General features: G+C 34.0%; 1 protein-coding gene across 1 annotated transcript in view; it reads right to left on the reverse strand.

The window, feature by feature from the left end:
- The window catches only part of Gnat3 (G protein subunit alpha transducin 3), a 52,651-nt gene that overhangs the window by 31,440 nt on the left and 2,524 nt on the right, over positions 1-18,687 (reverse strand). The window contains exon 2 of the mRNA XM_008828982.2: positions 1,123-1,165. Coding sequence (XP_008827204.1) covers positions 1,123-1,165 — 43 coding nt within the window. The remainder of the gene's footprint in view (positions 1-1,122; positions 1,166-18,687) is intronic.

Genomic DNA, 18,687 nt, shown 5'->3' on the forward strand with positions numbered 1-18,687 from the left:
TCCTCCGCGGGCATTGCAAGACTCGGGTGCACTTACCTACATGCAGGCAATACATGCATACACATAAAATAAAAATAAATAAAAATAATTTAAAAATATTTCGTTGAAGCAGGACTTTAAGTAACATAGGTTTACTATTCGTTGCTTAATTCATTTTCTGCCAGAAAGCACACTTAGCTCTAAGTTGGTTCCTAGTTCTGTTCAAACTAAAAAGCTTTTATTGAGAATTTTAGATCTTCATTATTTACTAAAAAGAAAGAATGAATCATAATCTCTCCTCTCACTGGAGCTAAAATGGAGTTGTAGCGTGTACACTACCTACTGCATATGAAAACCACTAGCCAAATTACATAAAATTAAATTTTAGTTCCTCAGATGCTGTAGCTGCACTTCAAGGGGCTCTTAAAACCATACACAGCTATTGTTCTGTCTGCTCCTATACAGCCTCTTCTTTTCTTCTTTCTCTTCCTCCTTCTCTTTGCTCTGGAGCATTCATTACTCTCTGGAATTCTCCAGCACTGACAGACCTATGGGTCTTCATCCATCCTTCTCAATTTATAGAACGACGTCTTATTTGTTTACCTTGCAGTTTTTATTAACAGTGGTTTTACTTGTTTAACGCTCCTTACTGAGAATTTTAGGTCAAATTACCCAATTATAAAGAAGAGAAAGAAAAGGGAATGCAAAAACACATCAAGATCTATTGTAGAGATAATAATAAACATGAATTTCAATTCAGTATAGAAAAATGCCAGTGATTTTAAAAATATTATTCCTGCAAATTTTCAAATGGATCATTGATTGATACATTTGAAATGTTTATAGCTTTTATCCACAGTATTAAAAATGCTGGACCATTTGAAGATTAATGTAGTTAGAACATAGCTGCTGTTATTGTTTATACATTTATATATTCCAAGAGGCAAATTCAAAGGGAAAAATGGAAATTACAATCTTTGCTAAATGAGAGAAGTAATATTTGCACAAAAATCATGGAGACTCTTCCACCGCCTGTGCTGCAGCAAAGGTCACCAGGCAGTGTCTTCCAAAGCGTTTGTCTTAGAAGTGTCCAATACACAGACACACATCAACTAAGCAACACATGAATAGTTCTATACCTACTTCATTTGTTTCACAATAGTACTTTTCCCAGATTCACCTGCTCCTGCAACAAAAAGAAGGGGATATTATCAACAGATCCACAAGTGTGTCTATACCTTACAACCTATATTTTTATGTATACGTTTTTAAGATACCTCTATTTGTATACCCTCTAAAGGAAAGAGTGCATACTAATGAAGACAATTTTATTATGACATTTGAACATAATTTGAGATGTTTATATCTTCTGGCTTTGCAATCCAAGCAGAGTCCATGATTTCAGTCTCTCAGTCACTCTCATTCTCCTAGAGTCTCTCCTCACATCTATTTGAGTAAATAGCAAATGAAAATAAAGCTGGAAACGAATGAGAAATGGACTCTTCTGTCCAGCAGCCTATCTGATAATACCTTTGTACGTAACCACAAACTCCTCTGTTTAATTCAAACAAATCCAAGGCATCTGCAGGGGTAAGAGGTGATGTGGAAATGCCTCATGTCTTCAGTACAGAGTGTATTCAGCTGGGTTAGAGAAGTCAGTCACAGTAGTATAGGAACATCCTTTGCCCTTACCTACAACACCTATTTCAGTTGATGATATACAATATAAAGCATATTTTAGAAGAAACTCATCTATGCAAACAGAGATGTAACAGTAATTGTGCATGACCTTTATCAGAAAAAGCAGGAAACCTTAGTGGAAACTTAGTGATTGTTTCAGCTGTTTATCAGGACCATATTAGTAAACAGATCTTAATTTTATGTGTATTTTGTGTTTTCATGCATGTGTGTAAGTACACCATGTGCATGAAATGCCTGTGATGAGAAGAGGGCATATGATCCCTTGGAACTGGTGTTACCGATTATTGTTAGCGACTATGTGGTGCTGAGAACTGAATCTGGGTTCTCTGCTAGAGCAGTCAGTGCTCTTAACTACTGAATCAGCTCTCCAGCCCCCTGAGTATAGTTCTTGAATGTTCTTTGAGTTTAAGTGTTGTTTATTTGAGAAAGGAAAACTAAAATTTCCTAAAATAATGTTCATGACTTAGAGGTGTGTCTGTTCATGGTGGTGGTGGTGGTGGTGTGTGTATATTTTCAGTAATCAATAAATCATTTACTTTCCTGAATCTGTAAACAGGAAACACCTATCTCTTAAGAGTCTTAGAACACTTGACCTAAGTAACATGAGTGCTTTGCAAAGTTAAGAGTAAAAATTAAACACGAAGCAGTGTTTTAGAGGATCCAAAGATCTAAAGCTATAACATCGTTCATAAAGAGAAAAGTCCTATAGCCTATTTATCCTCACTTGTAATCAGCAAATGATGCTGAAGCAATGGTAATTACATACAGAATGTCACAGTGTATTAATAATTAATTTGAAATATTTAAAACATAAAATCTAAAACTGTTAAGGTTTTAGAGATACAGATGAAAAATTTTCACAGTAATTGAAAGAATAAACTGACCAGCTGGACTCAGTTGGAAGAAGACGGGGCAAGCTTTGTGTTAGGAGAAGCCATGTGCATCAGATACAGGATAGGTACTAGAAACATCAGTCAAAATGAACCTTTTTACTTTATAATTTTTCTAGTCTTGGTATTTATTATTAGTAACAGAAAATAGACCTACATGCTCATCTGTGAAATTTAGTCCTGTGGGGGATAAGGAAGAGGAATGAGTAAATTCAGGTAATTTCATGACATTTCAAAGTTCTGATATTAAAGATAGGAGGAAAATGGGATATTTTCAAGTAAGTAATGCCTGGTAATATAAATAGAGTTTTTAGATAAAGTCTAAAATCTCTAAAATGTTGAAGAAAAGTGTCAACAATTTATAATTATATTTAAGGATGTATCCCAGGCTTTTCTAACATTTATTAACATGAGCATGAGATTGCCCTGGGAAGTTCCAAAAACTGGGTCACAGGATGTCTTGGAAAAGTCAATATTCCTGTTAGTTTTAGACAGGTTTCAGAATTGCACAAATACATTTTCAATTTTCATATTTCTCAATAACCTCTATTCAGAAAAACAGGTGTGTGTGTATGTGTGTGTGTGTGTATGTGTGTATGTATGTAAAAGATAGTGGTAAGCTCTCTTAATTTATCCAAAAGAATCATGATTTTAATGTAGTTTGAATTTTTACAACTATAAATCTCATTTATTCAAATTACATACTATTATCTATGGATTAGCGAACCTGACCAACTTAGATTTTAATCCCTCCTTCACTAACTTGATTTTCCTTTTTCCCCTAGATCTAACCTGCTCCCTTAATTACAAATCTTTCATATGTTGCTTTTAATTATTCCTGTAATTTTTCATCCGTGCAAGATAAATCCCACATGAATCAAATAATTCTTTGAACTTACTCTTCACAAATAGTAGTTTTCAAAACAGGTGTAGTGGCACATGCTTTTAATCCCAGCATGGTGAGGTAGAGGCAGGACTGTCTCTGTGAGATCAAAGCCAATCTGGTCTGGTCTACATAGTGAGTTCTATACCAGATTGGGCAACTGGGAGACCCTGTCTCTAAAGAAACAAAAGAAAAGAAAAGAAAAGAAAAGAAAAGAAAAGAAAGAAAAGAAATAGCATTTCCCCCTTTGTAATACAAAGCAATTTTTTCCATTGAAATATTTCTGCATGAGTTTAAAGCTTTCCTAAGCCTGGGTGAGCAGATACAGACACACCAAAATTTAGTTCGTTGTCATAATAATCTTTGTTGTTCCTGGTATATCTAAATGGCATACCTGAAACAGCTATCAACTGTGTATGAGATTGAGGAAATAATAGTGATGAAATTGGGAAATCATGTTTCATTGCCCATTTGGGAGCAGAGGCTCTTCCTCTGGGGTAAACCTCCATGATTCCTCTCTTTATAATATCTGCTAGTATGCTGTATACCACAGATCATGAACTTTGGCAACAAAGCTAATGAATGCAAAACTACCAAGGTCCTTCACTAGTATTCCTTCAAAGACTTTGCTTAATATAATCAAATGTAATCTGATTATTTAGCATAAAGGTTTCATACAGTAGATATTGCTATGTACAAGAAAGGAACATCAAGAATAAAAGAAAATCGCATTAGCATATTGCAACAACCATTTGTAGAAGATGGGGGACTATATAGGATTTTGTGTGGTAAGAGTTAAACATGCAAATAGCAAGCGTGAAGCAACAAGCTTTGCACAACATCCTAGTGTGCTGGCTTTAGAATATCCATTTCTTCATTATAGGGTATATACCATTTTGAATGGGAAGTTATGCAAAAAAGATAAAATTGCCCATGATAATATTGTTCTATATTTTTTCAGTGTTGGCATCGAACCTAAGGCCTGTGGATGCCAGGCAAATGGTTTATCCCTTATCTGTACTCCAGTCCTGGGTCTTCAACCTCAAGTAATGAAAGTGGGTATTAGAAATTGAAGTGTCATCAAGCAAAGGTAACAGCTTCACAGACTATCTCACTGCATGAAATACATGTACTCAATTAAACTGAGGTGGAAATTTTAGAGCTATGAGACTGTGGAAAAAACCCCATGAATTCAGTAGGGACTTCAGGCCTAGTCCATGCCCGCCACTTAGTATTGTATTTTGTTCAGTGATAGCAGAAAATCTGGGGGAAAAGTGGAGAAAATCTTAAACATAGAAAAGAACATCACATTTTGAATAACAGTTACATTTTAAAGAAATGCTAGATTATATATGATTTCTATAATAAGGTGAAAATTATTTAGACTCATTTAAATACAATAACTACCTTTGAAGATGAGAGAAATTTTGTAATAATTTTCTAGAAACTGGGAAAGGGATATGGCTTGTTGGTAAAGTGTATGCCTTGCAGGTATGAGGCCCTCGTTTCTATTCCCAGCATCACGCACACACACACACACACACACACACACACACACACACACACACACACGGAATTTCCAGAGTTTTGTAATCATGAAAGTGTCATGGATCACGAGCAAATGCTATATCCATTAAAAAACACTATTAGTCAGATAAAAATTCACAAATTCCATTTTTCTCACTTTATACGCTACTCAAAAGTGTCTCATGAATTTTGGGAATTTCATATTATGTCAGAGAGTAAAATAGACTTTCAAAATAGTCTTTTGTCATCCATTGGTTACAAAATAAGTTATTTCCAGGAGCTCGAAGGGACAAAACTGCTCCGACTCCCAAGTTTCTTTTATAAGAATATTTCATTTGTTGTACGTATTTTTTTATGTATGTCAGTGCATTACTTGCACGTATATAAATGCACCTGTGCTGTGCAATACCCAAGGAGGTCAAAAGAGGGCGTCGGATGCGCTGGAACTCCAGTTATGCACACTTTTTAGCCACCATTTCGGTGCTGGGAATCGAACCTGGGATCTCTGCAAGAGCAGTCAGCACTCTTAACCGCTGAGCCATCTCTTTAGCCCCCCAAGTCCCTTTTATATAAAATACATTTTCTCATAACCAATGCACTCACCTTTGTGCTTTAAATCTCTAAATTGCTTATAGTACCTATTGTAAAGTAAATGCTATTTAAACAACTATTATGCTCCATTATTTAGGGAATAATGACAATAAAAATTATGTATGTGTTTGATAAGGATACAATTCTAGCATTTTTGATCTACTGATATTCAGTCCCAAAATACTGATGGCCAAGGACAAGTTCAAAAGCAGTCTTACTGATAGCTGTAAGACCTGGAATTTCCAAAACTGTTTCTGAGACTAAAAGGGATGTTACTGTATAATAATTCTTTTTCACTTAGCTGGTAATTCATGATATACCTAAAGTAGGTAGAATAGTAAGTTATTTAAAAATAGTCAAAACCTTTTAATAACAAATATTAATAATTCATATTTTCCTTTTGAATTCTTTTTCAAAGGTGTCTGAATCATCCTTGCTCTATGTAATAATTCAGGATTCTATGTGAAAGTCTAGTACAGACAGCTACAAAATTAAGAATAATAGATGGTCTTAAAACCTCTTTAATTATTTGAAACACTATCTCAAAGTTATTTCAGAAATGAGCTATTCGTTCCCCTTCTCACATTGATTGTAGGTCTTAGTTCACAATCATAACTCCATTCCTGTAGGATTAGATCATGTTACAGAGCCAAATATAGACATAACCGCATGATCACATTTGCTGAGTGCATCCTGAAGTAATCTTTTCCTTCTAAATTGTGGTCATAAATAGCATTATTTTCTGGGTCAAAGGGTACCATGGAAATTTTCATAAGATATACATTTGTTTCAGTACAGAAAGTAATGCTTCAAATAACATTCAAATTTATACCTAATTTATACTTTGCTACTCACAATTTTTTATTAGTTATAATTAGGGGATTTTGTTCTATGGTTTCTATGTAAAAACAGCAAAAAGCTGTACAACTTTAAAGCTGTGCAATGTCTATACCTACAACTGTATTTCAACTGAATACACACACTGCATAATTGCTCACTTATTTAAAATAGGCGAGATGAAATTAAACAATTTGACTTACAGTCACAATTAAGATGGTTTTTCTATGCACTTAACATTATATAATTGCATAATAGAAACGTCAGACATCAGCCAGCTATGTATGTGCTGCTGTCCTGTGCAAGACAGAAAGGAAAACTGTAGAGATCAAGGTGCTCCTCCAAAGTTGCAGACTACCTTAAAACAAACTGTCTCTGTTCCCATACTACAACTGTGTCATTTTACTTTGTTTATAGACAGGCACTGATGTCAAAATTAAATTAATTTCAACACTTTTTAAATATAGTTCTAATTAAAATGGAAGCTTTTTTCACAGAAATTATTTGTATTATAGTGTTCGCCTGTTGTCAATTTTTAATGGTAGTGACTTTCTGAAATTTATTTGTTCCTCTCAATCTTTCCCCTTCTCATGGAGTAACATCAGACATCTCCATCTCTTCCACCTGGCAGCCCTATGAATAGTCTGGACTCACTGATGGGGAAATGGAACAGGAGTGCTCATGTTTTAGGAATTAAGTAAATATGCACTTCCATTCATTTCTGACTTTTGCTAGGCATTGTGTTCAAATTTGATCGATGTGAGAGTCCATTTCACTGTTTATAAAATTGGGTTATTAGTGCCTCCATCTCAGGATCTTTGAAGATTGAATTACACATATAAATGACCCAAAACGTTATGCAGCATATGTCAAGTGCTTGGCTTTTCTTCACATTTGAAGAATGTGCTTTCATCTTTTCAAAGACCTTTCAAGCAAAATATCTTCCATTCTTTTAATGTTTTCTTAGGGCTCATGATTTTTAGACTTCTTAAACCCTGAATAACATCCCACACAAACACCAATGATCTGAAATGCCAGTCTTGGAATTTCTGCTGCAGCTGCAGTGGGATGAGCAGTCCTGACATTCTGAAATCGTACAGTGCAGACACAACCTTGTCTAGTGCTTGTCCATAAATAGAATACTTTTCATAACACAGATCATGATTAGTTTGTCTTCTTTATTTTTGCTTTTTACTTTGGCTTATTGTATTCCTTCCTATAGTTATCCTGTAGTTATTAAATTTTTTTCTGTTTTCCCACATAATCAATAGCTTCTTCAGAAGCCATAATTGTGTAATCGATTTTTAAATCTCAGTAAGGATATCTATTAGATTTCACATTGTTTATGTGAAACATAGTCTCCTGAATTACTATTTTCTCAAACATATGTAGACTTTTAAGTTATAGAAAGTTAAGGAAAAATAAACATTGGGTTATATATTTTCTGGCAAAAGTACATTGCCAGATTGTACTTTCAGTTCCATCATTTACATTCTTGGCTTTATTCCATCACAGTGGAACTAATCTACTCAGGTTTCCAATGCATGCCTATCCACCTTCACCTAAATTCCTGATAACTGTATGGAAGAGGAAAAGGTCAAGGACAGGAAACTGTCATGATCTAGAGTCTATTCTGTTAACAGGAAACCCATTAATTATCATTAATTCTTGTTCCCTCTCTAGAGTCAACAATGTTGAACATTTGTTCATCATTAAGTATGATGATTACTTATGATTTCTGTAGATGATTTACCTGGGTAAGGGAATTCCCATCCATTTTCCAGTTTGTTTTTGGTAAGAACAAATGAATATTTTGATTTACGTTTGAAGGTCCTGCTATATTACAGTGAACTTTCTCTAGTACATGATAGTGTGGCAAATATCAACCGATGTTCTGATAGCATTTCAACAATAATTCTTGGAGTGAATCTATCATATCATTTCTTTCTTCCTGTATCTTCTATATTTAATATGTTGCTGTCATTAGTTTATCACAGTTTTACTTTCTCTAATATCTTACATGAGAATGACCAGCTTTTCATTGTCTCTACCAAATTTTGTCACTGAATTGAGAAAATTTCCTAAAACATATTTATGTAATGTTGAAATGATATGTCCATGGAATATTTGGTAGAATTTAGTTGTAAATTAATAAGAACAAATTGTCAGGTAAATGTGTACCTTTTCTTTTCTCAAAAATAAATAGCATAAGCCGGGCATGGTGGTGCACGCCTGTAGTCCCAGCACTTGGGAGGCAGAGGCAGGTGGATCTCTGTGAGTTCAAGGCCAGGCTGGTCTACATAGTGAGTTCCAGGACAGCTGGGGCTACAGGGAGACCGTGCTTCAAAAATACAATACAATATATATATAGCATAATATTTGTCCTTTTAAATGCTTTATTTTGATGAGTTAAAAACTTACAGAAACTTGAGAAAACAGTACTTTAGAAAGCTCTATTTATACTGCTTGAGTTTATCAGTTACTAATTTTTTGCCATACTTATTTATTTCTCATAAATGCACCTGTGCACAAGTATATATGTGTATATATTTTTGCATGATTGGTTTTGTTGAAACTTTGAAAGCACTTAGTCACTTTACCTGTAAATACTTCAAAGTGTATTTTGTAAGAACAAGGCCATTTTCTATCAAATATTCTATCAAGCTATTCCCCTACTTAAGGAACTTTACCTTAATCCAAGCAGTTCTCTAATGAACACTGCATATTTAAATTTCTTTGAATTTTCCAAAACATGTTTCTCATTCATTTTGTCTTTCTTTGACTCAAGATCCAATCACAGTTCACACACATTTCTTTTGTTGTTGCTTAAATTTTTTAAAAACATTTAAATATATTTTAAATATTTTTTTCTATGTGTATGAGTATTTTGCTGCCTGCTGTGCACTCCTGTTCTGAAATACCCATGGATATAGGAGAGGGCATCAAATTCCCCTATAACTGGAATTAAGGATGGTTGTTAGCCACCATGTGGGTGCTGAGAATTTAACCCAGGTCCTCTGCAAGAGCAGTCAGCACTCTTAATTGCTGAATCAACTCTCCAACCCCATTACTAAAATTTTTAAAGCTTAGAATATTGCCTTGTATTATAGTTATTGCTATTTTTCTTCATGATATGAGCAGTTTCATAAAGTTTGGGCTTATTTTCTTATATAGTATTTAATACTTCATTTTGTCTGATTATTATATTCATAAATCTGTTAGCATAACTATTACATGAAAGTACTGTGTTTTTTCAGTGCTGATACAGTAAGTATATGGTGTCAGATAAAATTCTGTATCCATATATGTCTGAGAATCAGATTTTGTAATATAGTAATAATAAGCATCAGAAGTCTATAAAATTCTAAGCATGCCTCACTTATGAGAAGTTATATTGTGTTCTATCTTTTCTTTTAAATGTTTTTAATATTTTTAAAAAGAATTTTTGTGTTTCATACAGAACATCTTAATGATCTTTATACTCCATTCCACATTGGCCCCTTCCATAGCCTCCTTACTAAAATTCATACATTCTGTTATTTGTGTTAAGGACTATCAAGTCAAGTTGGTGTCCCCAGATGTCCCTCAGTGCAAGTTAATTCACTGAGATCTAGTCGGTCTATCTAGAGTCCCTCACTTTAAGAAGATCAGCTCTTCTTCACACAGCAGTAATCAGCTGACAATAAATCTTTAACTAAGATTGGGGACTGCTGTCCATTTTCTTAGTTCTGTGCTAGATTATTGCATGCTTGATTTTGCATGGGTCTTGTGCATGCTGACACCATTGCTATAGCTTCATATAAAAGTCCCAGGAACATGTAGGACTCTATCTCTATATGGTCAAGTACCTCCTTCCTGGCTCTTTCAATCTTTCCACCCCTTCTTCTGTAACAGTCCCTGAGTCCCTGGTGAGTAGATTTTAATATAAGAGTCTTGTCCAAGAACCCACACTCTGTAGATTCTTTTTCTCTATGTTTTGGCCATTTGTGACCTTTTGTGTTCCTGGCCCTCTGCTGCATGAAGGAGTTTCATTGACGAGAATTGAAAGATGCATTATGTTCACTTCATCCTTTGTTCTATGTTCCATGAGTCTTAGGTTCATCGTAGATGTGCCACTTAGGCTTGGGCAATTCACAATCTTTGTGTGTGACCAGTTTTGGAACTCTGTAATAATTTCTGTCTGTTGAAAAAGAAGCTTCTTTGATGGGTGGTGACTGAGATACTTGTCTGTAAATATAAGGATCCATATTTTCCACATAGTAAGAAATTATATTTGTCAAGGAATGTGACAGCCTGGTGGTATTCTCTAAGATCTATGACCTCTCCACCAATGTGTTCAATACATTACTTTAAGTCCAATTGGGTAGCTGTTGATTACCCCCCCAAGATAAAAGTTCCATGAATACACCAATGTCATTTGCTATGCTGGTCATTGATTTGGTTTTTAGGCCTTGAAGCTGGGATTGTCCTTAGATTGATGTTTTCCCTTAGCAGCATGAGTAGTGTTTCCAAAGCTATGAGAGCTAGCCTTCAGGGGAGGTGGCTCCCAGGTCAGTTCCAGCTCCAAATACTGTGTCCTACATACATCCTGTCTTCAGCAATAGAGTCTTACCTTCAAGTTCTGGGAGGCAATCAAGGGCTGTGGCAATAATAATAATAATAATAATAATAATAATAATAATAATTCTGGGAGTCTCTTGGATTACCTTGTCCAACAACTCAAAGGAAGATTTCTCCTGTCTGGCACGGATGCACTCACATGCATGCAGGCAATGCACTCATACACATAAAATAAAAATAATAAATAAAATATTTAAAAAAAACAAGTATGTCTGCAATAGGATGAGTCCTTTGAATATATGCTAAGGAGTGGTATAACCAGGTCATATGGTAGGTTTGCTTTTAGTTTTTTAAGAGTTCTCCACACTGCTTCCCATAGCACAAGTTTGCAATCCCACCAGCACTGAATGAATGTTCCCCTTTTGCACATCCTCTCCAACATTTGTTATCATTTGTTATATTGATCTTAGTCAGTCTGATGGCAGTAAGATGAAATGTTAAAATGGTTTTAATTTGTATTTCCCTAATTGCTAACAATGTTGAACACTTTTAAAGATGTTTTTCAGTCATCTTATTTCTTCTTTTGAGAATTCCCTGTTTAGATCTTTAGCCCATCTTTTAATTTGGTCATTTGTTTTCTTGCTTCTTTGGTTTTTGAGTTCTTTATATATTCTGAATGTGAAACCTGTCAAATGTGTCGCTGGTGAAGATTTTTTTCCCACTTTGTGGGTTTTCTCTTCATTTCCTTGATTGTTTATTTTGCTGTACAGCTTTATAGTTTAATGAGGTATATACTCACATATAAGGATCCAACTTGATTATTCTTGATCTTAATTCCCAAGCAACTGATGTATGATTTAGAAAGTCTGTTCCTACACCTATATCTTGTAGTTTACTGCCAATGTTTTCTTCTAACAGTTTCAGAGTTTTGAGTTTCACATTGAGGTCTTTGATCCATTTGGAGTTGATTTTTATGTAAGGTGAAAGATAAGGATCTTGTTTCATCTTCTACAGGCAGAGATTCAGATTTGCTTGCACCATTAGTCGGAAATGCTGTCTTTCCTCCATTCTGTGTTCTTGGCACCTTGTGAAATATCAGGTGGCTCAAATTGTGTGTACTCTTGTTTGGTCTTCATTTGTGTTCCATTGATCTTTGTGTCTATTTTTGTGACACAAAGCTGTTTTTTATGACTATAGCACTGTAATATAGTTTGAGATCTGGTATAGTAATCCCCCTAGCATTGCTCTTTGTGCTCAGGGTTGCTTTGACAATCTGGGGTCTTTTGCACTTTCATATGAACTTTAAGATAATTTTTCCTAATTCCGTGAAGTATGTCATAGGGATTTTGATTGGGCTTGCATTGAATCTACATATTGCTTTTGGTAGGAAGGTCGTTTTCACAATATTAATGCTTTCAATCCTTGAGCATATGAGGTCCTTCCATCTTTTCCCTTGATTGCTTTCTTTAACTATTCAAAATTTTCATTGTAGAGAAAATTTCCCTCTATTCACTCTCTGGTTGCTTGTTATTTGTTTATAGAAAGTCTACTGATTTTTGTAGATTAATTTTATAACCTGCTACTTTACTGAAATTGTTAATCAGTTCTGCAAGTTTTCTGGTGAAATTTTGAAGATCTCTTAGGTAGAGTATCATATCATTTGCAGAAAGAGATAAGTTTACCTCTTCTTTTCCAACTAGTACTCCTTTAATTTCCTTCTCTTGTCTTGCTCTTGCAAGAGTTTCAAGCACTATATTGAAAAAGGAGTAGAGATAGTGGACATCCTTGTCTGGTTCCTGATTTTAATAGGAACACTTTCAGTTTTTCTCCATTTACAATGATGTTGGTTATGGGTTTGTTGTATGTAACTTTAATTATTTTGAGGTTTGTTCCCTCAAGTCTGACCATTTCCTTTACAACTTTTATCATAAATGTATGCTCAATTTTGTCAAAGGCCTTTTTGTTTCTATTGAAAAGATCATGTGATTTTTGTCTTTGAGTCCATTTATATGATTTACGATGTTTATTGATTTATTTATATTGTTAAATCATCTTTTCTTTGGATGCTCCAATTCCAATTTCATACTTGATTTGAAAATATCTGATAATATTCATAGGTAGCTAAAGATAACAATACTATATTGCATAATGAAATTTTGCTAAGAATGTAGGTCTTATGCTGTATTCTTATCATTAAATGATAGCAATATATAAGAAAGTTGGAAGAAACATTTGGAAATGATGGATATATAAATGACATTGTGGTTATATTCAAGGGTATATACTCTAAATATGTCAGGTTATATATTTTAAATACAGACAGCTTTGTATGTCAATCATATTTACATAGAATAATTTTTAAAATTTCTATGAGCACTTTATTTGATCTTGAAAATAATTTTCAAAACATATTTCTAATTTTTTAATATATACTTCTGATCAGAAAATGGAGACACTAAATTAGAATTATATGACTTTTTTTCTATGTAAACCTGTTTTATATATCTTGCTATTTGTATGTTTTCATTAATTTTGGGAATAATAATGTATAAAAACTTTTAGTATAAATTAATGTTTTCAAAGAAAGACCTGGTTAGTTATAAGGCTGCCTTATATATATTGACTATTTAGAAAGAAATGGGAAAATGTAAGTAAGGAAAATAGGATTGCGTACATCTACTATGTTGTCCTCGTTGGATATAACTCTCCTAATTTCTAGATCTATCGTGACTCAATACATATCCCCATGGTGGTTGTATTAAAAAGAAATATCAGAGTTAGATGTCTTGAATTATGACCCCTCATTCTGCTTTCCCAGTCTTTCCTTTGCCCCACTTTTCACACACTGTCAGTTTAATTTGCTGTGCTTGCCTCTGAGTTGCTAGAACATGCAGTCATACCTGCATTTTCTGCAGCTTTTGTCTTCTAAATCTTCCTCCAAAGTTTTTTTTTCTGTCTTAATTTAGTAATACATCAAATACTTTTGTAATAGTAAAATGCCTAGTTGGCCTTCTAAACTTAATTTTCTCATGAAATCTTTGTCTCATATGTCCCATAAGGTAACTGAGGTAATTTCGTCCAAAATAAATAAATAAATAAGCAAATAAATTGGAATGAATAAATTAATAAAATATCTAAATAAATTAACAGCAAGTATTATTTCATTTGTTTCATGGCTTCCTATTGACTTCCCATGAGAAATAAACTCATGTGATAACACATAGGGCTTTTCTCAGCCACTGTTTCTTTGTGTGAAATATTCGCTGTGCTCTAGTCACCACAAACAATGCACAGGAACATTTCAGACTATGCTTGCTTCCGTCGTTCTTCCATTATTATGAATGAATGTCCCCTGTACTAATGACCATGAATTTAACGAAGAACAAAAGCAGACTTGTTCTCTGGTCTTATATAACTTATAATACATAATAATTTAAAACTGACACAGGTAAAATGTAAGGTTTCTCTCTGATATAAACTAATTTCTCACCTTAGGAAACCCAGTTACTTTACTAAGCTCTTATTTCTTATTATCTATGTTATGAAAATAATACCTATTTCACAGAATTTTCACATATACTGAAGGTGATAACAGAAGCAACAAAAAAAGAATAGAGTTAAAAACAAACCTTGTGATAACATGACGGTTGGCAAATGGGCAGCAGATGGTATCAAAGAAACTAGAGAAGACTGAAGTATCAATTCAATATAATGGACAGAGCCCAGGAAGCACCCTCAAGGCAAACATACATGTTGAGCGTGAGCAACGAGCAAAATAAATTTGAGACATAATCTTCAGGATCTCTTCAGTGAAATCAGGTCATTGATAGATATTAGAAATGTGCAAATACAGATCAAGAGATTAAGCAAAAGAATGTATTTAGAGTCACACCAATTAAGTTCTTATATGAACCTCACCACAGAGTGAACAAATTAATCATAAAGGTCCTAGGAGAAGGAGAAACATGGCAAGTGAATCCACTTCTGAATGGAAAGAAGAAAATGCGCTCAGAAAGTGGAGGCAGGCAGATCTCTGTAAGGGCGAGGCCTGATCTACATAGCAAATTCCAAGTGCCGGGGCTCAGGGAGACCTTGTCTGAAAAAGGCTAAAAACAAAGAAACAAAAAATTACTGAGGTGTTTTGTGAGGTGAGTATTATCACTGTGCAGTATGATTGCTTAGTAGACAGGAGAATATTCAAGTTTGACCGCAGTTACCTTAAGGGAATGTAGAGGGTATGTACTACTTTGAGAAGAACTTTTATATAACCTCCTTTTAAAAAACAGATATTTTAAGTGAATTCTAGGTGATTATAAAGTAAACAAAAGGCTTTTGGGCTAAAGAAGAGAGGTATTGTTAATTGTCAAGAGGAAGGAATCAGAGGACTTTGAAAATGACAAAGGTCAACATAATTCATTAAGACATAATTCTTAGGACATAGAAGATATAAAATTTATAGCATCAAGGCTGAACTTACTTTTCAGTGAAAGTGGAATGCCACTTCCTTAAAACTAGGTGAAATACAATGGAATAAATGAATGTTCAGTGACATTTGGAGATGGTCATTGGCCACTACTGAGCTGTAAATGGTCATCTGGGGTGAAGCAGGATACAAACACAAGGAGATTCAACTTGAAAGTACTGCCTGGAGTGTGACATCTACAGTGTGTTATCAGAAAGTTGATTATTGATTCAGTTATCATTTAAAAAAAACATTTTTCAACTAGGAAACTGAAAAATATATATTGTTTTAGCCCATAATACTTGGTAATGAAGAGACTTACAAGTTTACATAGTAATCTAAATTTGATCAACACTAAGGGCTAAAAGATGTTACAAGTCATAACTTCTGTGGAAATCAGTAGGGGAGAGTGTACTAGAACAATGGTAAAAGGAGAATCCTGAGGGATTGTGTAGGGTTTATTGGTTGAATATTAATTAAGACAGAACTTGAGGATGGTGAGATAGCCTAAATTTTCAGGAAGAGCATAGCTGAAATGACTAGCTTTGGTTTAGGGCAGTATATGAATTGAATAATTCAGGAAATATGGCAAAGTATGAGTGATAATAAGAGAGAAACTTCTGAAAGAGAGTGAAATTTCTAGATATTTTAGAGAATGAACAATTCTTAGTAGGTGAGTCTATTAGAAAACAAAATTTCAAGGTAGAAATTAAATATATGACTTCTATGCTATTTGAACTAGGAGTTAATAAATTGAGTAGATATTTTTCATATTTTTTTTACTAAATGAGAAATGTTTTTATTAGAAATAACTGAACAAATATAAGCATGTAATACTAATGCTTGTTTTTATTAAATAAAATAAGTATTAAATATAAGTGATGTTTAAGGATGAGTTTAATTCTATATATTAGTATACATCTTTATGAAAAAGCTCTTGAAACAAAGACATTCTGGGTTTCATGAAATACATTTAGGAACACTTTATTAAGAATTTTCATTTCAGTGACGAGTATGTGATATAAATTTTAATGTTTTGTGATAATTGGCTGGTATTCTTTTGCTTCACAGCTTAGGACTGTGGTCAAGATTGAGGAGCTAAAGATTGAAAGCAGATTCTGCCATTGTTGCGGGTCTAATACCATTGGTCAGTAATTTATTATTCATGCATGAATTAAAATTAAAAAGAATGCACTGAAATACTAGGACCAAATATTCCTTACTCTTGATGCCAAGAATCTATTTGAAGTTTCCTGGGATTAAAAGCATTTGCTACCACACCCAGCAGAGATTTTTTTTTTTTCACAGAATTAATTACTTGAATTCTACATCTTTAGGTCCAAATTCTACATTAATGAATTCGTACATCAGGAACATGAGGAAAACTAAATATGGAGATGGGTTCTGAAATTTTGTCTAATGTTTTAAATTATTTTTCTTACAATGCATGAGACCCATGGCTTCATGTTTGACTCATTTGCTCAAACTGTCAAATGTTTTTACTCTTCTTTTTTTCCAACATTATGGAAAGGTAAATAATTTTTGTTATCTGCTCACTTTGGTAATATAAGTGTTTTTAAAGGTAGAGTGCTGAGGTGGAATAAGAAACTCAGGACTGAAACAGCATCAGTGGCATGATTGCTATGGGGTAAACAACCACTCTCTGATCAAATCTGAGGTCCACTTTACAGTGGGGAAATAGTGTCTGGTTAGTGTAAACTAAATGAAAGAACTCCATGGATGGTTGAGAATAAGCCCCAGGGTGTGGATTTACTACTCTTGTTTGGCTTTTAAATTGATATGCTGTCAAACTACCTTCTAAATATTTGTTTAATATACCTATAGACAAAAGTTAGTCTCAGTCTTCTTCATAGAAGCTACTGCTTCCCTGCTGTGAAGGAAGATGGCAGAGACTGGTGGCTGCTCAAGGTGCTGAGAACAAGGGGTGGTTGAATGCTCAGTCCTAAACAGGACATTCATACCACTCCCTCTCAGGCTCAGGGAACAACATAGAAGTGAAGGGAAGAAAGGAAGAGCTGGAAGGTGGGGAGAAAGGCTGCAAAATGCTGTCTTTCAATTATGAAATCACAGCAGTTGAAGTTGCCTGCACAACATTTTGACTGTCAACAGTCAGTCATGGATGGGCAAGGGGGTCATAAGGCCCTCCACTCCCTTTTACTCCCTGCCGATCTATTGAGTACAGATGGATTCTAGGGGAAAAGGAGTCATTCTCTTTAGCCATGTACTCACTGGTGAGTCCACTAGGTTGCATTGGATAGTTCACACTCATGGACACACAAATGACCCTATTTAAACTCACTAGGAAAAATAAACCAGAAAGACATGAACAGGGGAAAGGGACTTGTAGGAAGGAGTGATGGTTGACAGGAGTGAGAGAGAGATAGTCATAGTGGGGATGAGAGAAATCAAAATTATGTAAATGTATGAAATTGTCAACATATTTAATTAATAAAAATTTTAAATAAAAATCAGTACTGAATGAAAAAAGTAAATAAAAACATGTCCTGGGACATTACAAAAGAAGTTTTGTTAAATTGTAGATGATGAATCTTCTCAGAAAGAAAGGATTGCTCACACTTATTAACAAATTATGACTATTCTATACATAATTTTCATATTTTATGTGAGTAGCTCCTGAGTCTATGTTTAAGATGTGCTCATTAACTGAGATAAATTAATCTGAAAAAAAAGTAAATGTATGCGAAACTTTTTCTAAATACCTTTGACATTCTGGAAATAAGGGACATTATAAAAGCTATTTAAGACTATCAGATACTGTCTTTATAAATAAATGTAACACTGAATTATTTGTTTATCTTTGGAACTTTCAAATTGAAAAAATAAACAACTGTCCATTGTACTTTGAGTAAAACATGAAGCTTGTCTGTATATCTTAACTACCTTCTAGGCTTCACTGAATTTCACTGAAAAACAAGTTTAAACATTTGCATATATTAAGAAATTTCATGCTTCAAGAAGATTGGATATATTTAGGAACAAAATGTATTCTATTCTAATACTTTAAATATAAATAAAGTATGTTGAAAAATGAAAATGGTTCTAATTTGGATAAATAAAATCAGAAACTTCTGAATGGTCATATTACAAATTGTTCCAGACCACTCTGAGAAATAAAAGGATCATAACACTGAACAAAAGTATTAAATCAATCTTGGCTCATGTGACTAAAAACTTAATCTGCTCTATTGGTATTCAGTTGTTCTTCTCACTGTCTT

Source organism: Nannospalax galili, unplaced genomic scaffold, assembly GCF_000622305.1.
Source record: "Nannospalax galili isolate Female #2095 unplaced genomic scaffold, S.galili_v1.0 scaffold973, whole genome shotgun sequence".
Lineage (NCBI taxonomy): Eukaryota > Metazoa > Chordata > Mammalia > Rodentia > Spalacidae > Nannospalax > Nannospalax galili.